We start from the raw sequence: 26711 nt of genomic DNA, 5'->3' as shown, positions 1-26711 counted from the left end.
AGTTCCTATTGAAATACTGGTTATATTATTCTTTCATTTTATTTTTTGCATTACGAATAAGGTATATGCAGTAGTGTTCAGAGGAATTCATTCATTTTTCTGGCTCCACAACAGTCTGAGGGAACATGAACCGGCCCTCAGCTTTAAAAAACTGAGGACCCCTACACTATAGTTTGGCCATTAGAACTGTGTTTGGGGTTTCTGTGCTCTCTTTTACATACAGTATTATCCAAATAAGACATTGTTTTGGGAATACTGTTATCATCAAATCAACAGAAAGTCACTTTTCAGAGTAGATCCCCAGATCTAGTTTGAATTCAGGTTATACTTTAGGATAATCATAATATTGTTGAGTCAATTATTAAGCCGAATCATGAGTAGAAAGAAAGGGAGCAAATTGAAGCCCAACATAAATGGTGGAGTAGAAAGACTATATAGATCTGATATCTGTTGTGATTTAAGATCAATTTGAGCTTATTGATCAGACAGAAGTAATACAGTTCCCGCTTGATTCATCAGCATTACTTGGAAGTCAGTGTGTTCACTACTTAGCTAAAAGTGTAAGTAATCCTATTCAGGTATATGTCCTGCAGTTGCAGCTCCTATTAGGTAAAGAGGGGTAATAAAATAAATATATTATCATTAGGAACCCCCCAGTGGCACCATGGATTAAATTGCTGAGATGCTGAACTTGCTGACCGGGTCAAAAGTTCAAATCTGGGGAGCAGAGTGAGCTACCGCTATTAGCCCCAGCTTCTGCCAACTTAACTGTTCAAAAACATGCAAATGTGAGTAGATCAATAGGTACCACTCCAACAGGAAGGTAACAGCGCTCCATGCAGTCATGCCAGTCAATGACCTTGGAGGTGTCTACGGACAACGCCGGTTCTTTGACTTAGAAATGGAGATGAGCACCAACCCCCAGAGCCGGACACAACTAGATTTAATGTCAAGGGATAACCTTTACCTTTACCCTTTTGTAATTAGAACTTTAATAAAATATTTACCTAATTTTGACAGCTGTATAAAGGCTCTTAATGTCTAGATCCTAAGCCATAAATCATCTGCTTTTTGAGATACCATAGATTATTATGCAAAGTATTAGTTCTTAGGAGAAATGATGTATGTGCTCACTGCTGAAAAAGAGAATGTCGGGACTGTATGCTTATCTCCCAATCCTGTGAGCTCAGAAGAGTGGAATATTTTATCACATGTAGAATTCAGATCCCAGGGAATCTCACCTTTCATTAAAAAGAGCACATTTCTAGCCCTTAGATCTACAAAGCTATACTTGAAAGTGTATAGGTAGGGTGAAAGTCTTAGAAGCTAGAAAAGCTAGTCAAATAATAATTTGACTGTCTACATAGTTCTTTGTTCCTTCCCATTTGTGGGGAGGAACAATATGTGACCCATGGGCTGCATTATGACTGATAGTAACTAACAGTAATCTCCTTCAATAAGTAGTTGTGAAAAGTGAATTTTCCAGTAATGAAGAGATTTCTTCTGTAGCTCCCATTTAGTATCAATTGCTTAGAAACTGTTATCCTATAATGTTTATGGCAAGACAATAGCAACTTGCCGTGATACCATATTTCCTTTTTGTAGAAGTATGTGCTAGATTTGTTGCCAGGGATTAAGTCATAGCATGTCAACAGAAAGTGATCAGTGGAAACAAGCTAATCAACTGATGTAATTTTTATCAATTTATACTTGTCTGTATTAATTCATCAGACAACTTGACTGTTTATACTCCAGTCTTTTCTGGGAAAATTTGCACTGCATTTTGGTGGTATAATTTTCAAGTTTTAAAAATTGCATCTAACAGAAATTAATCATGAGTGGGTTTTAGTTATTCAACTGAATTTGTCAGCAATGATGATAGAAATAAAAATATGTTTCCTAATCTAATCTTTCCCCATCATTTGTAGGTATACTGGGGCACCCTATTTTGCTGCAATTTCAGCTCTCAAAGTGGTAAGCTTTTTAAAAAAATATAAAGCAGAAGTAAATGGTGTTCTCCACAGTCATAAGCTTGGATCTATGGCTGGTTAGGAACAGGGGCAACATAGGCACGATGTGTCCCTTTTCCCTGAGCTGATGAGCACAGGAAAAGGATAATGGCACCAATGACCAATCGGAATGGCAAATTGGGCCAAATGGGACTCAGTCCCACTGTCCAGATAGCCCCAAAGATTCATGATGCTCCAGAGTTTCCAAAGTGGGCAAGATTGGTTTAAAGGGGAAAATGCTATACCTCCCAGAATCTGCTGTCTGTTGTGGGCTGAGTACTGTACTCAGTTTTTCACCAGTCTAGACAAACGCTTAGAAATAAATCAAAACTGGAATGTTTATATAATTGGTAACTGTGATTTTGAGAAAGCTGCTTTTATAAATGGATTGCTATTTTGTTGAGAAGAAGAATGGATATCCTCTTTAGTTATCCTAAACTGTTATTGAATTTGGAGAAATGACTTTTATATGAAGAGATTGCTTCTAATGTCTGATATTAACAAAAGTGTGTAACATTTTAGTCATCGAGACTTATTTCCAGATGTATATAGGACTGTGGTAAATGTAAACTATAAGAAATAGATTTGTTAGAAATGTGTAAACAGTGTTTGGGCAAACTGAGTCTGGAAGGTATGAAACTAACCTTTTTTTGAGTAGTTAATGGTTTTAAATGAATTCCCTGTACTTGATGAGTTACTGTGAGGTTGGGCACCCTCCAAGAGTTAGAGAACTGCTTTACAATTCTCCAATCCTCAGCTGGACTCGCTATTGCCATTCTTGCAGACCTTGAAAACTACTAGATACTTTGAGAGCATATTTTCTGTTGATTCCATGGTGGGGTTGGGCCTGAAACTGTATACACACCCCAGAGTGAATTTTCAGTCAAGAAATGGGAAGGGATTGATGGGAGTGGGGAGCAAGGTTTGCGCAGAATCTCCCTCCCCAGCTCTGTCAGCCACACCTGGTTTAGCACAATGATGACAAAGATTTAACTATATATGAATATCTTCTTAGGGTGCAGATCTATCCCATGTATTTTGTACCAAAGATGCAGCAGGTGTAATCAAATCTTACAGCCCAGAGCTCATTGTTCATCCAGTTCTGTAAGTATCCTGGCAGGGTCTGTCTTGCTTTTTCCCTTGTGTTTTCCTTTTGTAACTTAACAAAGATAAAATCTGAAGTTGTGTAAGAAGAGTAGCTCATGTTCAAAGCTGGGATCCCCGTGTCATATATCTTTGTTTGGACATTCATGATTTGTATGCAAGATTCAAAGCAGAGGCAGTCTGCTGTATTGGATGAGCACAGTGTGTATGGCCTTTTGTATGGGCTTTTAGAATGGCCAACATCCCTTTGATTAAAGCAGGTAATGTTTATTTATCTCCTCTACTGTCTCCGACAGTTTGAAACAAAAACTACCTTAAATGTGTTCCAGCACATTGCTTTTTGAACAGTGAATTAGGAACCAGAGGCTGAAATAATTTGGAAAAAATAAGGATAGATTCCTAACACCAAAAGGAAGAGCAATTCAACATATTTCAGCATTTTTTCATCCCAAACTAACAGTATGCTAATATGAAAGAAAACAGTTGAGTCAGGTGTGCTTTGCATAAGTAAATGAAAACATTTTCAACCTTCTAGAGACCACTTCAAGGCTTTTCCTAAATGCATCCAGGGGTTATTTTTTCTTTCATCGGCCTGCACTTTTCTATTTTAGTGATCAAACTTAAGAGATCTCTTTTTTTAACATAGTGGGCTAGCTGGTGGGGCAGACTTATTTTTGCTCTCCTTTTCTCTGGATTTTGCTTGAATACATTCAGTAAAGGATTCTGGAGGCAGCTTATTTTAGCTTGCAAGCTTTATTACATTGTTTACTGCCAACACACTGCTGTAACCCAACTCTCAAAGTCTGCATTTCTTCCTTAATCGTCCTACTCATCTGATGCTGGTGAAAAACACAGGAGTGCAGCTGGTTGAATGTATAAACACTTTTTAAAAAACAGCTTCTTTGTCAGAAGCTATGTTAACTGAGGTTTGCCCGTACTGTTGAGTGGTTTTATTACTCTGGGGTCTTCTTAGAGAGTTGCAGCCTTTAAGTTTCATTCTTTCATGCCTAGTAATAGAGATTCACACATTGGGCCTGCATTGAAGGTTGTCCCACTTAAATTGGAAAAATGCATGTGTTTGCATTACAAGAATCAGACCATTGCAATCCTGCAATTCTGTGCTCTGTTTCCCCCTTTAGGGATAGGCCTGATGCTGTTCATGAAGTGGAAAAGTGGCTACCACGATTGCACTCGGTTGTCATTGGCCCTGGATTGGGGAGAGAGGATGTACTGCTTGCAAATGCTAAGGTAATTTGGATTTCAATGCCTTGTGCAGTAGGCCTCTTTAGTACATGCTCTATTCTATTCATGAACCTACATGTCTGTTTTCAATGCATTGGTCCTAGAGATCCATAACAGAAATAATGTGAGAGAATCAGCCATTGGTAATGCCTGTCTTTTGTATGAACTCTCACAAACAGGGGCATTGTCCAGTGCTTGAATATGAAGGGTGCCACCTCAGCCAGTAGTTGGCTGTGCACTCCTTGGTCTGAATGCAGCTGGACTGACCAGCAGTGGAAACACTTAATTTAGCAGTGGTTGCCTATTGACTTAGGTCAGGCTGTGTGTGAGAAACTATATAGTACTCCCTAAGTTTTGCCCAGAGTATCAAAAGGAATATTCTGGCAGCAACTGCCCAGTCAGATGAAGGCTATGGAGTACCTGGCTTCTAACTGGCTTTGCTTTTTAAAGGTCCAGAGGCTATGGAAAAGAAAATATTCAAAGGCTTCAGTGGAATTAGGGCATTGATGGCTGCTTAACAGACCATTGCAGAATTTATTTGGGGAACAGGACCAGACATGTTAACACTCTGGTTGAATACACCCATACATTCAGAGAAAGATACAGAGTTCAAGGCAAAACAAAGTTGGTTTGCCTGGAATATCTGACTTTGGTATGGACCTAGGTACAAATAGAAAAGGAGAACAGGAAAATGGGCCATGTTATTGTATGCCTTCAAGTCATTTCTGATTTATGGCAGCCCTAAGATTGGCCTATTACAGGGTTTTCTTTACAAGATTTGTTCATAGTGGATTTGCCTTTCTTTTCTCTGAAACTGAGAGAAGGTGATGTGCCCATGCATTTCTAGGCACATAATCCAATGCTCAACCACTACACCATGCTGGCCCTCTAAATCAAAGATGACAATGTCAAATAAATACATTGTGTGATTTAAGGAATGGTTTTCTAGTAAAATATAAAACATAATGTCTAATTTTTAGTCTGCCATATATTAGAACATAAGGTAGATAAAGCTTTTAAATTAAATAAAGAAGCATTTTTCTTAACACATCACACCACACCACTGTCTCCTCAGCCATGTATTCCAAAAGCCAGTGAAAAATAGTATTACAGGTTACTGCAATGGAAAATTTATTTTGTCTTCTGGAATTCTATGTACCTTCCAAGGAAGAGCTATTTATTTTTATGTTCTTGCTAATGTAAACCACATTCCCATCCCTCATGGTGTGTTCGCTGCAATTGTTTACAACATAATTATTTTGTATATATTTTTCTAAAAACAACTCTGCTGAATTTACCAAGCTGTGTTAGGAAAAGAGGGAACAATGTCAAAATTAACTTGTTTTGCTGATATGTCTCCCTCTAATTAACTGGCAGTATGCAAATTAGAATTGCAGATGCCCAGAATACAAATTTGGCAGCAAACTTTGCTGATAAATTTTGTCTATATAGTGGGGATGGCAGGCTTGCAAAATGTGGGAAGTTGCCGAGAGCTTCACTTTGAGGTTGTTAAAGAGCAGAGTGATTCTAGTAACAATTTGTCACTGCCTACTATTTTTTTCTTTTTCTTTTTTTAACATTTTCTATTTAGATTTGGAAAGACTTGCCTTTATACAGCTATACAGTTTTGCCACGCCCAAGACGAGAGAACACTCCTGTTTTTGAGGAAAGGAGCAGGGGGAGTCTTGCTGTCTTTGGCTTATTAATTCCAACCCAGCTGCTGTAGAAACGTATTGCCCACTCTAAATATCAATAGACACATTTGCAAGGTGGTCACCAGTTGTTCCCTTGCTCTCCTTGCAAAAGATTTTGGTGCCATGGCCATCTGTTTAATTTCTCACTCAGTGCTCCCATATTGGTGATTAAGTGATCAGTTGAAATACAGCCAGTTATCTTTTCTCACTCTAAAAGGTGAACAGTTGAGAAATCAAACTGAAGAATTGCCCTGGTTTTACATTTAAATAGCATTGTATTGCCTTATAAAAATTTGAAAGATGGAATCTAAAGTGCAGATGTCGCACCTTACAAGCATAATTAGTACCGTTGCTAGTTATTTTCCTTTTTATAAACTCTTGTGCCTTCCAGTCCTCCCATTTAAAATAGAAACAACAATACACTAACAAATTGTATGTCTCAGTAATATCCCCATTATATGTCTAGTGCCTTCATTATAAGCCAGGGATGTCCTATCTTTTGTCTTTTCTGGGCCACATAGAAGAATTGTCATGGGCCACACATAAAATATGTTAACACCAAGTATGACTGATAAGCAACAAAAAAAAGTCTGTGTATAATTTTTGTGATATCTGCCTCCGCAGATAAGCCAAAAAAGTCCCCACGTAATTATCCTAATTGTGCACCTCTCTGTTTGCAGGGGGGGGGGTCTTTTAAAATCACCGAGCAGGTTTACTGGCTGCATGGTTTGCCATTATAATGCAAATTACAGATAATATTCTGATATTTGTAGATGGAACATACTCTGATTATTCCATTCTGTTGTTGTCTATTAAGTTCACACCTGAGAACCATGCAACTGAGTTACAAAAGAAACCCCAAAATCTCATAATGGTTTGAGTACATTTATGATTTTGTGTTGGGTTGCATTCATAAATGTCTTGGACCGCAGGTTGGAAAAGCTGGTTCTAAACAGTAGTTTCTGTGGAATTTACTTCCAAAATGTTGTGCTTGGATTCACAGCCTAAATGATGGAAATAATTCTGAAGAATTTGTTCTGACAGATAAATTGTGGAGAAGAGTTAGAATCATATAGTATAAGAACTAGTGACCAGAAACTTGTTTCTAGACCAGTTTCAGAAAAGATTTTGAAAAGTTGATTAAAAGAAGGTTTTGACCAGATTAGCTAAAAGAAGCTAAATGGCTTTATATTTTATTCCATAATAGTGAATTTACTTTTTAATTTATACGAATGGACCTAAATATCCTTAAAGCACCAAAAAGTTTGAAAGCTAATCAGGTTCAACCCTGATTAGTACTGAGAGTGCCATCAGATCTCAGGTGCTGTACGCTATATTTTACAGGAAATAGTTAGCAAAACTATATGTGAGTATTCCTGCCTCAGAAAACCCTTTGAGATTCATAGGATTGGTGACTCAAAGGCACAAAGACACCCACACATTTATGTATAAACTTAATCTGTCTCCCAAGGCTGAAAATCAAATAGTTTACTGTAAAGTCGTGCATATAGAATGAAAAAAGAACATGAAAAGATGCAAAAGTATATAATGACTTGAAATCATTGTTGGGTATGTAGCATAAATCTCTGCACTTGGAGGTTATGCATTCATTGTGCTACACAACTCTTGCAGTTAATTTTGCAGCTGAAGCGAGACTTCAGATAGTCAAATGCACCGGAGAATGCATGTACATCTACACAGGCAATGTGCATACATTCCCATTTACAATGATGCACATGCACAACTCCCATTTCCATTATTTTCACTTAAATATAGGTCTTCCACATCAAACAAAAATGCCAGAACCACATCTATAGGTGAAGTTGTATATAGATTCCAGCCAATATAAAAACAAACTCCTTTTGAGCTAAAGATTCAATTTTGTGCCAGACAGCCTTTAAAATTTTACAAAGGCTCAAAATGCAAGTGAGCAAGCATATAAATAAAACATTGATAATAATCTCACTAAGCAGGGACAAAATTTGAAAATGCTTATTCCTGTGAAGTATGTGAAAGTATTCATCCCTATTTTGAAGCTCATTTAGTGTGGCTGAAATTACTTGTAATTTTAAAGCCTAATTTATATTATAACTGTGTTAATTCTTTTCCTCAGTGACCTTTATCCAAAATGGAGTCCATTTTTAAAATAGTTCATTTTTTTAACAGGGTATTATAGAAAAAGCCAAGGTCAAAGGAATTCCTATTGTAATTGATGCCGTAAGTATTATATTTCTATTGGCTTATTCACATGATCTTATCATTCTTGTCAGTAAATGTCTCTGTCTTATTGTCCTGTGTAGGATGGCTTATGGCTAATTGCCCAACAACCTTCCGTTATTCAGAATTACCCTCGAGCTATTCTTACCCCAAATGCTATGGAATTTAGCAGATTATATGAAGCAATGGTAAGTTCATTTTTAGTTGATATTCTATGAGCAAGTCACATTCAGAATCAAACTCCCCCTTCAGTGCAGGCCTGTCCATATTTACTTAGATAACTCTATGTTTTGGAAGACTTAGTCCCTATAAATATTTCACTATTAATGTTATCGGTATTCAAATGAAATTCATATGAGATACTAAACCTGACCCCAAGTTTTCTGATTAAACGTGTCCATAAAATACTGATAAAAGAGATCTTTTCAGGCCATCTAATTGTGCATTTCATTACATTGCATGATTTCTTTCCCATTATTTTAGCTTAGAGATCCTGTAGATAGTAATGACCAGCATGGATGTCTGCTAAGGCTCAGCCAGGCCCTAGGAAATGTGACAATTGTCCAAAAAGGAGAACGAGATCTTATTTCAGATGGAGAAAAGGGTAAGTGAAGGAAATGTGTGTTTTTTTACAAATTGATGGATGTGTTTAATATATTGCATATATTAAACATTTGAAAGAGGAGAAATGAAGGGAAAATAGCAACAACAAACATCATTGTAATTCTAAGTAAAAAGAATGATGAAGTTATGGTAAGGGCAAGTACTAAAATAAGAATATTGTAACTCATATGGTAACAACAGATTTTATGATCCATAAAACTAGCTATTGAAGCCATTTTAAAAACAAGCATGTGATGCAGTTGCGTAGTCATAAAACATTCATAATCACTGGACTCTGACAAACTCCCACCAGCACCACCAGGATGATCAGGTAAGCTGGAAGGTGTGATCTTACAAAACTTGGAGTCTCAGAAGTCTCTCCCTAAGTGTAGCTGCGATATCATTTTTACTAATTTCTAACTGCATCTTGAGCTAGATTTCGAAGTTTAATAGCATCATTTGAAACATCAGTGTCTGCCACAATGTAATATTGGACAAAATGGTCAACTTTAATTTATTTAGATGTTTTTCAGTCAAGATACATTTCATGGGAGTACATACCATTAAATTGAAAAACATGGTGATAAATGAGTGATTAACTCTGTTGCGATGATAGAAAACTACTTCTGTGGTTTTCTATTGCTAGGATACTTCATTTTTCCCTTTGCCTTCCATTTGCCCAGGAAATTATTCTTACATTTATCATTCAGTATTGTGCCCAAAATTATTTTTGAGAATAAATAAATGGTCAACATACCATGACTATGTCCTGTAGGACAAATGGGATGGAAGAGAAGGGACTTAGTAGTGCCCTGAGAGTGTGCATATAAAAGGAGAGAGTAGCAGAGAATACACATGTCAAAGTATGTAGTCATATGTTACCTTTCCTTCTATTTAAATAACAGCTGACCAGTAATAGTCTAGAATTATGATGATAAAATAGGTAGTTTACTTGGCTGATATGAGCACATGGGAAATAGTTAATGGGTATACATGGCATTTAAAAAGAATAATTTGTTTCCCAGACATAAGAATGTGAAGCAGGCATGCAAATATCTTTCTGTTGTCTTTGTTTGGCTAACGTCACCCAGACAGCTCAGAATCTTGAAGAAAGTATCTGCTGTTGGTGTATCTTCGAACATTACATTTAAACAGCTTTACATAAGTTACAATTCAGTGCTAATATCTCATTTTAATTCTTGTTTCTGTAAAACCTTCCTAAATTTGATATATTGGTAGTCAGCTGTGCTTCTGATGCATATTTGCTTAATACTTCTCTCATCTGTCATAAGCTCTACTAAAGAGAGGCTGAATGTCTTCCACCAGTTACATTTTTGTCTTCCAGTGCTTGTATGTAGCCATGAAGGAAGCAGCAGAAGATGCGGTGGACAAGGGGATCTTCTCTCAGGGTCTCTTGGAGTCCTGGCTCATTGGGCCTTGCTTGCTGGACCAGAAAAAACAAATGGGTAAGGCAATTATGGCACTCTGACCGACTTTAGAAGATGAGTTGTGCAATTGAATAACTGTTAAAAACTAATGGTGTGGAATGGGGAAGGAAAAAAGGATGCAATCAAAAGCTGAGTGTGGGGTTCAGGTCAAGCCAGCCAAGTCAGAAGGAAATAAACCTCCAGTATTTTACTTGGGAGGGAAATAGATCATTCTGTATTAAATGCCTGGATAATTTCATTAATAGTATAACTTCAGTAGCTCCTTGCAGATGCCGTGGCAGTCCCCGAGTTACAAACATCTGACTTACAAACAACTAATAGTTAAGAACAGTGGTGAGACAACAGGAAGTGAGAGGGACTTTATCCCAGGAAGGAAAATTCAGTCCTAAAAGAGTTATGGGGAAAATGTATCTCCACTGAAGCTTTTTCACCGATCCTTGTTTCCACAATAAGCAATTTTTTTCAAAATTCAATTAGCACAGTGACAAAAGGTGAGATGAAATCTTCTGAACAGGGGCACAGATAGCAAAACAAACACCACAGGGGTGTTACCTCTTCCCTGTGCTTTCCAAGGCTATGTATATGTATTTATTTGGCTGGAATCGCACTTAAACATTACCTGTTCCGACTAACATACAAATTCAACTTAAGGAAAAACCTACAGAACCTATCTTGTTCGTAACTTGGGGACTACCTGTAGATTTCCATTTTAATTGAGATTCTTCTTTTCCTTTTAGTCAAAATCCCTTCCTAGTGGCTGCATTTGGAGCATGCTCACTTACGAGGCAGTGCAACCACCAAGCTTTTCAAAAATGTGGACGGTCTATGACAGCCTCTGATATGATTTTAGAAATTGGAGCAGCATTTAATAAACTCTTTGAAACATAAGACCAAAGCAGAAGAAGAGGAAGAACACAATACCAACAGCAGAAAAATTATAATATGATATCCATGCATAATGCACCCATTTTCAAGTGCTGTTAAGCAGCATTGGTAATCTAGGTAGTGTTTATTTTTAAAAAATAGAAAAATTGTAGATATTTTTTAAAGAGTTTGGAATACATTTTTTTGGCTGAATAAGCTGTAGTTGCAGATGTTATAATATAATAAAACTAAATTGAAAGTCTTTCCTCTGTCCTATTTCACAAATTATTGAGCAATAACTGTGTGCTAGAAGCAAAACATGCACTTGATGTATGCTAGAAAAATACATTGAATTTCATAAGCACTTATAAATTCTGTTTATAAATAACTGTTGAATTCAGTGTTACTTGCTCTCTAATAATTCTGTTCAGGATTGTAATCCAAGTTGCACTGATTTCAGTGGAAGGAATGCTAATTCTACTCTTTTCCCTTAACCTTGAACAGGATTTTAAAGTACTTGACTTTGGTTGGATTCTGTCATAATATTCTTTCACCAGCTCACCGCAGTTCCTTGGTTTGTACCAAGTTCATCTCTATTTTGTTCTGTTACCAGGTTTCAAATTCTGCACATGGATTGTGCTGCTTTTGAAACATCCCATATTTGAGCAAGGACTGCATGCAAAATGGCGTCTGAGCCCTAGGTAGATGAGCACTGTTTTTGCTTGTTGTTTTGTGGGATAGAAAGGGAGGGATGGGCATCACTAGTCTTTTTTTAAAAAAAAAAAACAGTGCTAAGAGGCTGTAAGACATGGCATGTGAAAGTAGAATTAGCTGAATGGAGTAAAGCATCTACTAATCAGGGCTAATTTAGAATATGAAACCAAATTGGAAGGAAACTAGGAATAATTATGCAAAAGGTGTCGAGAGGATTATACAAAAAAGGGAAGGGGCTTCGGCAACAATTCATCCTAAGCAGCTCTTGTTGCAGGACCCACATAGTTTTTGCACAGAAATAACTGAAAGGATATGCCCTTCATACTTCTATACTACTGTAAAAATGTCACCTTTTGTTTATTAGAATGATACACAAGTACGTAGATTTTTCAAAATCAATATCACCAGTGTATAGTAATTGGAGAACAAAAGGTGAAAGGCTGTTCAGAACATACTGTGGGGCACAGTAATGGTTCTCCATCACTGGGCCTTATTTGGACTTCAATTCCCAAAATCCCTGACTAGTGTGGCCAGTGTTTAGCAATTCCGGGGACTAAAATATAGAAGGCCAAATATTGAAGACCATAGGAGTGAAAGGTGGTTTTTCAGAGCTCAGGAAAATGTATTCCTGATATAACAGCATAGAGTAGACGTTCCCAAATTTTGGTTCTCAGAATGTATAGGGACTTCAGCTCCCACAATTCTGTATGTTGGCCATATTGGCTGGGACTGCTGAGAATTGAAGTCCAAACTATCTGGAGGAACAAAATGTTGAAAAAGCAGCTTTGTAACTAGTGGCAGCACAAGCATTCAAGATAGCTCAGTTGTGCCAATCTTCTGCAACTTTTCCTGATTGATACACCATTAATTTTGTAGGGTCTGTACACTGTATTTTCACTTGAGAAAATCCCACCTTGTTGCTATTTTTTAAATACTGCAAAGGAAGATTATGACAAAATCCCCTTTATTTTTACTTGAATGATTTGCAGCTTGTTGCTATTCATATTTACTCGGAAACAAGTTCCACTGAATTCACTGGGACTTATTTCCAAATATATATAGGGACATCTGCAGCCTTAGTCTACAGTCTCTAGCTCAAAACTAGCATTCCCTTTGACAAAAGGACAGACTGTTGTTCTTGTTAGGGTTTGCTACCATATGCAGCAGACGCCATTTAACATTACTTTACTTGCAGCCAGGCAATCGCTCTGTATAAATTCAGTGTGCTTACAGCTAACATTTGGATGCACTGTAACTACTACCTCAGAACAATGCTTTTGTTTCGTTATTTTTTTTAATGTAATTCATTCATTGGCTCTATCAGTGTTGAGCGCATTAACTCAGACTAAACGGGTACAGTCCATACCACTTGAGAATATTAAGAGAAGATAGCTCTTCTCTGAGGAAAATTAGCACAGCCGCAAAAAGAGTGTGTGTGCCCTATCTTTACTTCAACACAACAAACTGGTTGGCATGTATCTTTCCCTAAATGTTCACTTTGACTCTAAAAAGAGCTTAGCAATATTTAAGTGAACTCTTTTTCTGATCCATGTTCAGTTTACAGTGGGATTGTCAAATTTTTGGAAAGTCTCAGTAGTGCTCTAGAGCCATTCTTTTGTCTGTGCAGGCACCATTTACATAACTGCATATGTTGGAAAGTGAACTGCATTTTCCTCTCATGTCTACTTCTAGTTCTCTCTTTGACTAATGAAATATCTTCTTGCAAGTTGAAGAGAGGCCTGTATAGGGATATGGGATCTATAGCTGAAACAGTTTTCCCTAAATATCCTGCAGTACTGTCTGCATATGTGCCTGTCTTGTAAGTATAGGGACGATAAACGTCTGAACATAGAGCAGTTTGCTAGAGCTCCCAGTGTTTACACTGCAGCACTGTCTTGTGGGAATAAGGATATTACTGATGAATGTTCTCCTCAGTAAGAACCATTAGAAAATAGCTTAAAATATTATGATGGTGTGATCAGCTTCTAAAACTTGCAGGGAAACCAAATACGATTTTGAATTTTACAAAGCAAATCCAAACAGTCAGTATAGAGTCAAACATGCCTGTTTTTAATTGTATTACATCCATTGGAAACACATTGTTCACATTTTAAGAAAATAAAATATTGCAAATCACAAGTGCATTGTGTGTTTGTTCAGTGAACTAATAAGGACGTGACAAATGAATATTTCACCACAGAAATCAAGAGGTTCCCATTTGCCTTAAAACTATTCTATTCATCTTTTCTTGCTAAAGACATTTTAGAAATCTGAAAAAACATTACTTCTTAGCAGCAGCTGTGAGCCATCAGTTCCCCCTTCCATGTGCTGTAAGTAAAACACTCAAGCCCTTTCCTGCTTGTTTATCATGAAAGCAAATCTACGTTTCCATTCTGTGTCCCCATGTGTAGAGCTGTTCATGCTTACTTCATGCTAACGTAGACACTGGTAACATTGAGCTAGAAGTCTACCAATACAATGGCATCCCAAACTATCACATGTGCCCCCCGCAAAAAAAACCAAACACACACACACCTTGTAATCAGTGCAGACGTCTTCCCCAACATAACCATTTCCTTGTGGCTAGAGATCAAGGCGATGAGTGGGGGACACATCCAGCTATTTTCCTGAAACTGACATCTACAGGGACCTGGAATCCTTGCAAACTCTGTACAGGTGACATCCTTGCAATGCATACAGCTACAAGAAAATACTGTTATTTCACTGACTGTAAGATGCCACTGAATCTAAGACGCAGCATGATTTTGGAGTTGCTGTTTCTGGGTGGCAGGGGTGGGGGGAGAGGTAGTTTCAATAGTAAGATGCAGCTGATTTTAAAGCTCTGGTTTCAGGAAAAGAATTTTATATGACATACTGAAATATATTTAATTCTTTAATACTTACAATAATCGAATAAAACTTTATTTTTATCCATCCCACCCTATCTCCCCAAGGGGACTCAATAGATCAACAGAATTCAAATTAATAATAGGAAAACACAAAATATAGAAAAACAGAACAGGAGCGGAACTCATTCAACTTTTACACCAAAGGCACATGATGGTTTATTTATCTTTTGATCATTTACGTCTAACCCACAATCGTTCATTCATCTCCTTTTTCAGAATCACTAGCAGTTCTCATCCGGGGCTGAAGTATCACGGTCCAAATGTGAGTTATCATCTTTAGAAGCCATCCAAAGTAGGGCTGTGTACAGATCCATTTTGAAAAATGGGCTTCAGCTGGTTCGGCCTGCCATCACAGCACAGACTCCACCACAATTTTTTTTCTGGCCGTAACAGACCATGTAGCTGCCGAAATCAACTGCTTTCAGTTTCTTTTGGCTACACGTGGAGCACAGAGAGGCGCTGTGAGCAGGCTTCTGAGAGAGAGATCTGTGATCTAAGTTCTCAGTGCCACTCTCAGCTCTGCGTGGCTTGGCTTGCTTTTTGACTCAAATAGTAAAGCAGGTTACTTTCTACACACGTAATCTGCCACCAATAGTACCCTTCACAAGAGGCAAGCTTCAAATGTGGGATATAGGTATCTTACAATTTCTAAAGCCGCTATAAAATGAGGAGGTAATTTATATCTTTTTTTAAAGAATGGCTAAAGCTCCTTCAGGTGGTGTGATTCCCATTAAAATGTTTAACTCCGCTTCATGGAAAGGGTGCTGACGGCAAACAATCCCGGAAAGGATGGGTGCTTAAGCCTGATGCCTTTAATTCAGGTCTTATTAAAAGATATAAGAAAGACTCCCAGAAAGGGGGTTTCTTAAGACCGATGCTTTTAATCCAAGTCTTATTGAAGGATATAAGGAGAATGGATCCCATAAAGGGGGTTTTCTTTCGACTGGTGCTTTTAATCCAGGTCTTATTGAAGGATATAAGGAGAAACGATCCCAGAAAGAGTGGTTTCTTGAGACGGATGCCTTTAATCCAGGTCTTATTAAAAGATATAAGAAGAAACAATCCCAGAAACGGGGGTTTCTTAAGTCTGATGCCCTAAAAGTGATGGAAAGAGGATTCTCATAAGTTCCCCATTGCTGCCAATGGGCCGGATCTTCCTGGATCTTTCGGTTGCTGGATCGAAATGCGGATTTCAGCCCTGAAAAACTGAAAGGGCCACCGAATTCAGGACACCGAAAACAGACTGAATTGCACACCCCTAATCCAAAACTTAAGTGACGTAACATTTATTGAAAGAGGCTCCACTATTTTTTCTGGTGTTTGCCTCCAGGTAGTTGATACATATCCATTCAGCCAATGTGGGTGCAGCCACTCTGATTTTCCCTGAGGGAGTCTAAGGAAGGTTGTCAGTTGACAGCCAGGATTCATATTAATTTTTTTGTTTTTTAAAATCCTTGAACGGCTTGTTCATCGAAAGATCAAGTGGCTGCAACTGGATAATCAAATAGCTGCAGGAATCACTGCAAAGTCACTTTCTCCTTGATTCTCTTTCTAACCTAAATCTGACAAATGTCCATGGAAGGCATGCAGAAGTAACATGTTATGTGGGTGACAAAGACTTCAAGGGTGCCTGTCACTCAGCCCGTCTTCCATGTGTTTTGCTGTCATCCACCCATTTTTCTATGTCCTCACAATCACATCTTTAAGGAAAGTCTCAATCTTAGATACATTTTTCTGATTTAAAATTAAATACGGTGCCAACTGTGACAACATAACGTGACAATGATGTGCCATTTTTCGTAGCCAGTGGTGATTATGTTAACTTCTTTAGCACCCTTTATGTTACCTGTATAATTTCTAGGAATAAAAAAAGACTATATGGGTTTGAAGATTGAAAAAAAAAAAGATAAGATAGAATAAAGAAACTGTCTAAAATGATAGATTGACAGGATCATAACACTTTTCCCCCCTCGTGGCTTTGAAGCAGGAAGTGGAAAGTCAATTTTAATCTATTGTTTTGCTTATTGTTTTTCAATCTGGCAGGTAGGGAAAAATAGTTTAAAATTGACATATATAGTGATATAAGTCAAAGAGGATAAAATACTGTTTTTATAAATTGTATAATACTTATACTGATGAATAAATAGATTATTTTTAAATACTGAAGTTTCATCAGCACTTCCAATTTGACTGAAACCGTATTTTCTTTGCCTTCTATAAATCAATAACTGGAAGTTAATCATCTTCTTTTGGAAATCCGCTAGGCTTTTTTGACAGATAGATGTCCGATGCCTCAGTGATAACCCAACAAGACATGTGAGTCTGTCATGCCAGTCCTGACCGCCTTTAAAAACTTATTTTTATCCCAAAGGGACTTTGCAATCTCAATGGCTTTCAATTGCATTGATTGCCTAATAATGGGCAATCCTTTTGCTCATGCGTGCTGCACATCTATCACTCCCACACTCATCCACTTAAGGAAATTTGCCATTTTGGGTCCCGTAAAACATTTTGTGGATACTCTGTAGTAAAAAATGGCATCAAAATACTTTAGCCAATGACGGACATTTACCTCATTGACATCACAATCATTTTTCTTTTGAAGACAGCTTCATAATGCAATCATTTTGACATTTTGAGGTGTACAACAGGATCAGGGATTGCAGATAATGAAATACAGCTCTGGTAACTCCACTTCAAGAATTAAGGAAGCCTTGCTCCCTAAAGATGGTTATACACTTGCTAAGCACTTTGCTGCTTTGCTTAGAAAAACAATAGAAATAACAGTTTTTTTAGCCCAAGCTGCAACTGTCATGGCAGCAAAGCACATAATTTTTAAAAACCCAGACAACTCTAGGATGCCATCTGTTGTAAGACATAGCCCGTTCTGGGAGCCTAGATTTTGATTTTAAAAACCCTGTGTCTTCGAGTCGGTGAAATACGGCAGCTCAAGTAATCCCAACTTACTCCTCACTTTCTGACAACACAGAAATAGCTAATTTTGGAGAGGGGTTGGACTGCTTACAAGGTTTGTGTTTTTTTGACAGGGGGCATAAATATAAAGATGTAAAGACATGAGATGTGTGTATCTCCTGATACAGGCCCTCAAGCCTTACGTTTTCCTCAGGACTTCAGTCCTGCTTTCTACTCTTTACATTCTTTTCAAGTCGTTTTTGTGGTTTGCTGTTGTTGGGAGACAGGCAGTGTCCAGCAGTGCCCAGTCTGTTGCAGCTTTACATCCCAAGCATTAAAAATGGTGCTTTCAACCTCAAATTCTACTAGAGTTTATCTAGAGTTTGTCAGTTACTATTATGTAAAGTTTCCTTGTATGAGGGAAAAACCAGTTAAAAGTATGGAATCTGTTCTTACAGAACATGGTTTCATTCATAGACAGAAGACAGAATTTTGTTAGTAGTTGAAAGGGTTGCTCTGACTCAGGTCTCTCAAGGTTATTTTGAATTTTTAACATTAGGAATTTTTGGAGATCTGCCAGAGGCCAATCTATAATGTTTAAAATGACTGTATGAGGCCAGCTATTTTAAGCTTCTAAATACCCTTGAACCTGCAAGTGCTGAAATGACGATATTGTAAAACATTTGTATGACATAAGATTAACATTAGCCAGTCAAACTTTGCACTTCTTATAAAAGGATCTATGGCTGAGCATCCTGCCTCTCAGATGTTTCTTGTCACTTCAGAATAAATCTTTAAGATGTGCTGTTCTCAAATTTGCTTTTCAAGAGGCATGAACACTTAAGAGGCACATCAAAACTGCCACCCACCCCTATATACATCATTTCCACAGAAGGCTACAGACTACCATGGTGAAAATTAAAACCCACATATGCAACTCACCTTTTGTGTCACTAAGCTAGCAATTATAATTTCATTATAAAAATTGTGGTTGCTTTAAAAAAAAATGATTTGAAACAGTTTAAATTTCATGCAGGTGGCAAAGCACACAGTGTCACAGATTGTCCAAAAAGAAAACAGGTAAAATAATGGCTCTAGATGAACAGATCTCTTATCTGTTCTCTGTTCTGGCCACCCTCAACACCAATCTTAAAAAAAAACAGACAAAGCTTCTGGATTTCAATTTTTAAAGCAAAAATCAGAACACATATTTAGGCTGCTTCAATATGAAGTCTGATAATTCAAGGAAGATTATTCTCTGTTTTAAAACACTCCATCTGTACATACATTAGCTGTTTTCCAGCTCTTTACTTGGTTCTCTGAGTTCCCATGTAGAAGTTGTGCTTCTATCCTGTGTACAAAACAAACGAGATTAAAACCTATATAGACAGTCGCCAAGTTACAAACATCCGACTTACAAAGAACAAATAGTTAAGAGCGGGGTTGAGATGTAAATTTCCCTAGGAAGGGAAATTTACTCCTTAAAGAGTTATCATGGGGAAAAGTTGTCTCACTGAAACCTTCTCACCAATCCTTGTTTCCACAACAAGCCAAATTTTTCAAAAACCAATTATCACAGGGACAGAAAGTGAGGTAAAATCTTCTGAACGGGCACAGACAACAAAACAAACACCACAGGGGTGTTAACCCTTCCTTATGGTATACAAAGCTTTTGTGTGTGTGTGTGTGTGTGTGTGTGTGTGTGTGTGTGTGTGTGTGTGTGTGTGGAGTTACAGTTAAAATGTATCTGTTCTGACTTACAAATTCAACTTAAGAACAAGCCTACATTGTTCATAACTTGGGGACCGCTCATATACATCTTTTAAATACAATACAGGCACGTATTTCTCTGACAAATTAGCTCTTCTTTTCATCTATTTGCTCTTGTTCCTGTATCTACCTGGAAACATTTTAGGTTGCATTGCTACTGAGAGGGGGGATGGTGAAGAAGATAAAGTTTAAGCATTAGGCTGCAGCAGTGTATTTGCAGTAAAAAATGAGAACGAGCAGCTGAGAACGAGCCCACTACTTCTTAAATTATGGGTCCCAACCCCAAATGGAGTCCCGTAAGAGAAAATGGGGGTTGCGACACATTTGGCAACAGGTTTCTGAATGCCACCCAACAATAGTTTATGACATTATACACATCTGTTAGTGACAACATGCAGTATTTACAGTGGACTCTGCAGAAAATGCTTTGGTTGACTTATCCATGGGTCTAAGTGAGTACCTTCAACTCTTATCAAAAAAGGAACCATTCCCTTCTCTGAGCAGAATGATGAAATACAAGAACTTGGTCTATCCCAGGAGAAACAAGACTTCCTTTATGCACCCTGCTATGGCAACACTTCTGGCCTTTCTGAAAACCGAGATGGGAAAATAGCAGCGGTGGCTAAAGGCAGCTATCCTTGAGTCAGCACTGGTGCCTTCCCCTTTCTCAGAATTACCCTTGACTTGCCCACAGAGTTTTGGGCCAAAATCCAACATTTTGGCCTAAAACCTGCCCTCAACTTATACATGAGGTTGAGTTAGAAATAAGTATATATGGTAATTCATTCTGAGGGAAGAAGGGAAGCAGAAAAAAGGTAGCCTGAGTAATCTGAAGGTGAAGGGGCACAAAAATAAGCATGAGGAGCCACCTTTTGGCCACATCTTTACAAAAGCAGCTTGTTTTGATTAAAAATTGATGGTTCCGTGTAGACTCGCGGTTCCTTCTATTCAGTTAGAATAGTTCAATGAATGCAAAAATGAAAGATCTGCCTGTTCACAAGATGAAACAAAAAGGTAGCTTCAAAGTCTGTGTCATCCAAGCCTACAAGGGTGACTCAAAGTATCCAACAAGTAACGTCTGGGCAGATGGGGAGACAAACCTTTATAGTGATGCCATACAGAGATAGGTCTTGACGCAAGTCATCACATGCTTGCAGAAGGGTCTCTCTCTCCTTCAACAGTCTCTGTCTTTCCTCTTTCTGTCGCTGTTTTGCTTCTTTCGATGGGACAGCATGTTCAGCTGACATATCTCCTCCAGTTGCCTCAGGTGCAGCAAGTGCAAAATTGCGTACTTTGGTTCGGAAGCTTACCAATTCATCTATCACGCTGCTAAGAATGGCTGAATGTTTGTTTTCGGGAGTGACCTGCAAGTCATACAGCAAAAATCAAACCCCAGTGCAATTCATGCAAAAACACAGGCATATACCCAGAAGGCTGGTTTGTACAGTAGGCACACAAGGGAACAAGGTGCTGAATTCCCAAGCTGCAACTAAGGCTCACTTTAACTATAACAAAATCCTTGTGTGGAACAATGGACATGGCAAATAACCTAGATCTTTCATTAAATTAGGTTTCTTAAACCATGTGTCCAGACCCAAATGAGGTCCCCTTGGCTCAATTCCTGCAAAATTTGACAATATTAAAATGTTTCCAAACACTAGGCATTTACAGAAATGTTAGCAGTGTTTACAGGAAACCGCAGAAATGGCTTCAGCTGTACACAAAAAGGAAAAGCTGCCTGTATAGAAAGCTTTGCGCCTGCTGATTTATTTTCAGTAAATGTTTGATTTTTTATCAATTTTATATACCTATATAACTAGGGTCACAAAAACATTTCTCAGGCAGAAAGGTCACGAGTGGAAAAGGTTTAAGATGCCTTGATTTAGAGCAGGAAAAGGGAAGGCCATATGGGTACATATTTTACTGTGTACGTCAGAGTTGGAAGAAGTGCTGCTTATGGACCGCAGATGATTCCAGTACCCCTTTTTGTGGCCTTTCAAGCCCCCCCATCTATTCTATCCCCCAAGGTCCCCAATTTAATCAGTTTAATCAGCTCAATTTTCAAGCAATTTTGCCCAAAACCATGCAGAATGCCTCCCAAATGTACAAACACACACCCCAACACCCCAACCTCCATAAGCATTCCAGAAATCCCTTCTGCATCAAATACCTAGGTTTTCATTTCCTCTGCAGTCCCTCTCAAAATAACGACAGGAACAAAACTTCCTGTTACCATTTTCAAGGGAACTGCAGAAGAAAATGGGAAGTATTTTAAGGGTATTTGGCTCCTACCTCTCTCCAACAGTTGCCCACACATGGTATAGACAGGAACCTGGAAGTTCCCCATAAATGTTGCTTGCTAAAAGTTCAGGTCCTTGAGGAGGAGGAGGAGGAGGAGGAGGAGGAGGAGGAGGAGGAGGAGGAGGAGGAGGAGGAGGTGAGAGAAGGATCTCAGATTTCTGCCCCTGACCCAGGAGAAATACTTTCTGATGAGAGGAGAGACAGTGCTTGGCTGGGCAGAATAGCCTCCTATGTTTCTACACACTATTATCTAGGGAAACAAGGGCTTATGGGAGAATTCCTCCAAAGCATGAAGGACCAGGCAATCTGTCTGTTTGAAGCCTGGAGTGTGCCTTTAGTCTGAACACACTTTTACAGAAGTCCCTTACCTCTCCTTCAGAAAGTGCAATCCCAACAGTGTTAAGAAATTCCACTATATAGGAAACAATGGCTCCAAATACCATGGCACTTCGAGGAGATCCAGTTTCCTGCTTTCAAAGAGACACACAAACACATATAAAAGAGATGATGTAACTGTAACAGTTCATGATGGTGACCAACGCCTCTCTGCACATGAACAAAAGATGAAAGGCAACCATTCTCCGCTTGCAGAAAGCTGCTTTGCAGAAATCTCATTATCCGAAACCTTTTCTAAACCCACTTCTTTTTTAAGAGCAAGAGACTCTTAACTGCAGTAATTGGCCATAAAGCTATATCACTAGAATGTTTCAAAAGCATGAGATATGTCCTGTATGTGAACAGGGCACAATGTAAGCTGCATTTCTGATGTGGATAGACAATATTTGGCACCGAAAGTGGCTTTCTTGAAACATTGTGTTTTTTCCCCTCATAGCTCTCATTACTGCAAAGGGTGGGGGATGAATGAACGGTCCAATGAAAGGCCTGCAAAGCTTCTGATCATTTACTCTTTCCTCACAACTTTTGCCAAATACATAGCTTCTAGGAGTTAGAACCAAGCAAGGAAAGCTGAATAAATAGGCTGTGAATGAGTAGTTTTCAGAGGGACAGCTGTCTTCCATTGATAAGATTCTGTTCAGTTGCGTTTAAGGAGGGAATCTAGTCATGCATTCAAGGTCTAGAATTGGAAAATGCAGCATTCAATTTAAGAACTTCACACATCTCTGGTTTATATGGTTGCAAAGATAAAGCTGAAAGTGTATGGATCTTAGAAACGAGGGGAAAGTGTGTATGCAATTGCAAAAGGCCTTAGGCCTCCCCTGGCAAGGAAACTAGGTTTAGCATTCTTGACTCCCCAAAAGAATAGCTTGGGCGAAGAAAGCAACTAAGCATACATACACCATGAGATTTGTAGTTTGTGGGACTTCCATAAATCAACTTTCCCTTGGTATGGAATACAAGTAGCCTGGGTGAAATATTATATATTATTTGTAATCCTGGTGGTAATGAGGAGGGACAGAAGGAATGGCCCACGCATAGTTATATAATACAGCTCTGATTATATAAATGGACCTCATGTAAGATTAACTAGGAGTCAGAAAGAGGAGAAATATCTTAGTGAAGATCACATTTCCAGGAAATCAATATAGCAGCAGGCAAGATATTGGAAATAATAATACAGCAGATGATGGATTGCATACAAATATATATTGACTGAGTGACTAAATATACCATGGTTTGACATGGCCCCCTCCAATCCAAAACTTAGCTAGATTATTTTCTTCTATCACAAATCATTGTGTATGCATGCCTCATTCAGACAAACTGATGAGCCACAGCAGTAGGGATTTGGTTTATTCCACTGTATCTTATAGTGAGACTAAAATAAAGAATTCAGCCATGTAGAATGTGACCTTTTAAGACTAACCCAGGAAATCGAAAAGCATGGTGAAGCCAATTTCTCTTAGGAGGGTCAAAACTAGTTTTCAAAACACTAATTGGAATTTGGCCTCCGAGACAGTATTTGGCAGTTTCTGAATATCATATCTCATTTCATAAATAAGGCAACAGAGTTATTACGGATGGGAGTTAAGGGGCTGATGGAAACACTAATGAACCAGAAGACATTCTTCCATGTCTTATATAAAAGACCCAGAAGATGCTTTGCAAAAACCAATTCCACTCTCTTGCTATTCTATCCCTACATTTCAGCCAAATCTCTGCTTTTTTGCCACCTAGTTTATGCTATTCTGGAGATACACATTTACTCGGAGTGGCTGTAGCCTTGCTGAGTGATGACTATACATTGTCCATTCTCACATATCAACAGCCGCACATCTGTTGTTGAGTCATCTGGATGCAAGCAAGACGGGCAGGCTTCCCAGCAGTCCTACCCCAGTTTGTCCTTGGTTGCTGGTGATAGGCTTTGCTTTGGCTTTGGCAAACTGAGAGGTGAATAAAGCCTGAAGGTGGATGTTTGGGTTTCCAAGTTCAGGAGCCGCCTGTTCCATCTCTTCTCCCATTCTTTCTGTTGTTACTCATCACAGGATCCACCAAGCTGCTCTCCAGAAAGGATCGGGTACAGTGCTTCTTGCTGCCATTTCCGTTGGAATTCGATACAGGGTTTGTCTTACAATGGGGCCAAAAAGCCTAAAGGAGCAACAGGAGGCAGGGTGGGGGTATCTCCTTGCTTGTAGCACAGTTCCAGCAGAGTGTATGGACAGAGCAACTGGGGGAATGATTCAACATATCCACCAGCCACATTAAAAAAGCCAGTTCCAGGTGCAGTGAGACAAGTTTCAGTCTATTCTATTCCCATCTGAAAGCTGAGCACTGCAGCTACACCCAAAGGTTAATGCTGACCTCCCTTCAAACCTACCACAAAATAAACCCAAACTTAGTGCTGCTAAAATGGGAAAGAGCAAATGTACACAAGTATTTGGAAGGCATGTCGCCTGGCTCTTCAGGAATAAACACACACAGACAGTGTAAATTGTGAAGGGCAAAGCTAGCACAGAAGCACCAGTATGCTACAAATACAACACAACAAGACTCTGAAGCAGGATAAGAGTATGTATGGTTTTAACTACTTGGAAAGGCAGTTTATATAAACCTCAGCCATAGGAGGCAATTTAATCTGCCCCTTTTTCTTTTCTATTTCACCTAAGCAAATAATAAACTGATCTGTCTGTTCAGAGGTGTAGACAACTATGCTTTCTGATCTTTGCATCCTAATGGGTTACCTTAGTGACGGCCTTAAGCTGTCTGTTGCCATGGTGAATGAGGTCCATAATTGCACCAACAGCCCTGGGGGTGTCAAAGTCATCGGCACAGGCAGCCCTTACGGCGGCTTTAGTGTGAGCAAGTCTTGAAGAAGGAGAGGAAGAGAACAACAGAAGCAAAAAAATTAAATAAGGCACTAATCTGCTGGTAAAACATAATGTAGTTGGACAATATATGATTTTTACTGTTATTTGGACACTATCATGTTAGGCATCAATGACTTCACTATGAGAAAGTTAAAGATATGCTTAAAACTGATTGGATCAAGCTTCAGTAACAGATAATGTTCAGTTGCTGTGAGTTTTCTGGGCTGTATAGTCATGTTCCATAAGCATTCCCTCCTGATGTTTTCGTCTGCATCTATGATAGACATTCTCAGAGGTTGTGAGGTCTGTAGAAAACTAGGCAAGAGAGGTTTATATATCTGTGGAAGGTCCAGAGTGGGAGAAAGAACTCTTGCCTGTTTGAGACAAGTGTTAATGTAGCAATTGGCCACCTTGATTAGCATTTAATGACCCCACAACTTCAAGGACTGGCTGCTTACTGCCTAGGGGAATCCTTTGTTAGGAGATGTTAACTGGCCCTGATTGTTTTCTGTCTGGAATTCTGAGGATGCCTGCCATAGATGCAGGCAAAACGTCAGAATTCTTATGTAACATGGTCATAGAGCCCACAAAACTCACAGCAACCCAATGATTCTGGCTATGAAAGCCTTCAACAACGAACAGATAATATTCGTTAGTAAACTTATAGCTAAGCAAGATGAAACTCTACCATTTGGTACCAGTCTTTTTTTTCATGCAAAGCTAGTAACATTTGAAACTCACTTTACAAATTCCTATCAAGATCCCTCTGGAGCTGCTGTAAGCTGGACACAGAGTTAACCATTTTTGGGAGAGCTTGTTCAATCACAAAAACTCGCCATGTGATCTTGGGCAAGCCATGCTCCCTGTCTCAGAGGAAGGTAATAGCAAATCTCCTCTGAAATTATCTTGCCAAGAAAACCTTGTGAAAGATTTGCCATAAATCACTAAAAGTAAGAAATGACTTGAAGGCACAGGATAACGATGGCTCGTGTCCAATTATGTCACCGAGGTCATGCAAGTCCACATGCCAGAGAATGCACATTTTCCAGACTAAACCAATGGGAGTAACAGTTGAAGTTCTTATTATGCAAGTGGTCACAGAAGAAATTCATATCACTGCATTACACTAGACTTAGCCAGCAGGACTAAGATACTCACAGAGGAAAAATTTCCATTTATTTGAACAGGTCTGCTCTACCTCTAAGTGAGGATTCAATCTGACACGTTTCTCTGTCTAAGCCAAATTCCTTGCACCAAGCTACCACTTTGATATGGCAAGACTAAGGTGAGAGATGCTGGCCACTATGGTGGATATCCTTTTACTGGGTAGACTTGTCAGTGATAGGCAATTATCTTCTTCTGTCAATGTTCTCAAGAGAGAAGTCCTTGCTGACATACTTTCCTTCTCTGTCGTCTTCCACCGCAAGATTCAGTTTGCTCTTCCAATACATCTTGTACATGCCAAGGCTTCAAGGTAACAACAACAGTCACCAATAGTGTGTTACTTGTAAATTAGTTCCTTTGGAAGTAATCAAGCTATATGTGCAATATGTTGGAGTTCAACACTGCCCAAGTCTGCAGTCCTCAATGAGGAAGAGTTAGCTTTAGAATAGGCGGAGGGAAATTTCTTCTCTCGTCTCCTGAATGACAGTTGGAA

The 26711-nt window shown here is 38.7% G+C and overlaps 2 protein-coding genes across 10 annotated transcripts in view; one reads left to right on the top strand and one right to left on the bottom strand.

The window, feature by feature from the left end:
- naxd (NAD(P)HX dehydratase) overlaps window positions 1-14034 on the top strand; it is a 32039-nt gene extending 18005 nt beyond the window's left edge. For all 5 annotated transcript variants that reach the window (XM_062975455.1, XM_062975453.1, XM_062975454.1 and 2 more), the window contains 8 exons: window positions 1929-1974; window positions 3025-3113; window positions 4253-4361; window positions 8216-8266; window positions 8350-8454; window positions 8750-8870; window positions 10215-10335; window positions 11055-14034. In XM_062975455.1, the coding sequence (XP_062831525.1) occupies window positions 1929-1974; window positions 3025-3113; window positions 4253-4361; window positions 8216-8266; window positions 8350-8454; window positions 8750-8870; window positions 10215-10335; window positions 11055-11205 (793 nt within the window). In that variant the 3' untranslated portion in view covers window positions 11206-14034. The remainder of the gene's footprint in view (window positions 1-1928; window positions 1975-3024; window positions 3114-4252; window positions 4362-8215; window positions 8267-8349; window positions 8455-8749; window positions 8871-10214; window positions 10336-11054) is intronic.
- Window positions 9358-26711, bottom strand: part of cars2 (cysteinyl-tRNA synthetase 2, mitochondrial) — a 50939-nt gene continuing 33585 nt past the window's right edge. For 3 of the 5 annotated variants that reach the window (XM_016992312.2, XM_062975457.1, XM_016992313.2), the window contains 5 exons: window positions 24929-25052; window positions 22157-22258; window positions 20588-20851; window positions 19005-19068; window positions 9358-10313 (listed from right to left, as the gene is read on the bottom strand). In XM_016992312.2, the coding sequence (XP_016847801.1) occupies window positions 19006-19068; window positions 20588-20851; window positions 22157-22258; window positions 24929-25052 (553 nt within the window). In that variant the 3' untranslated portion in view covers window positions 9358-10313; window position 19005. Of the gene's footprint in view, window positions 10314-13944; window positions 19069-20587; window positions 20852-22156; window positions 22259-24928; window positions 25053-26711 lie in introns of those variants that run through there. The other 2 variants (XR_010004358.1, XM_008106998.3) reach the window with 2 other exon arrangements.

Source organism: Anolis carolinensis, chromosome 3 (genome assembly GCF_035594765.1).
Source record: "Anolis carolinensis isolate JA03-04 chromosome 3, rAnoCar3.1.pri, whole genome shotgun sequence".
NCBI lineage: Eukaryota > Metazoa > Chordata > Lepidosauria > Squamata > Dactyloidae > Anolis > Anolis carolinensis.
This window is presented reverse-complemented; position numbering and strand designations above follow the sequence as displayed.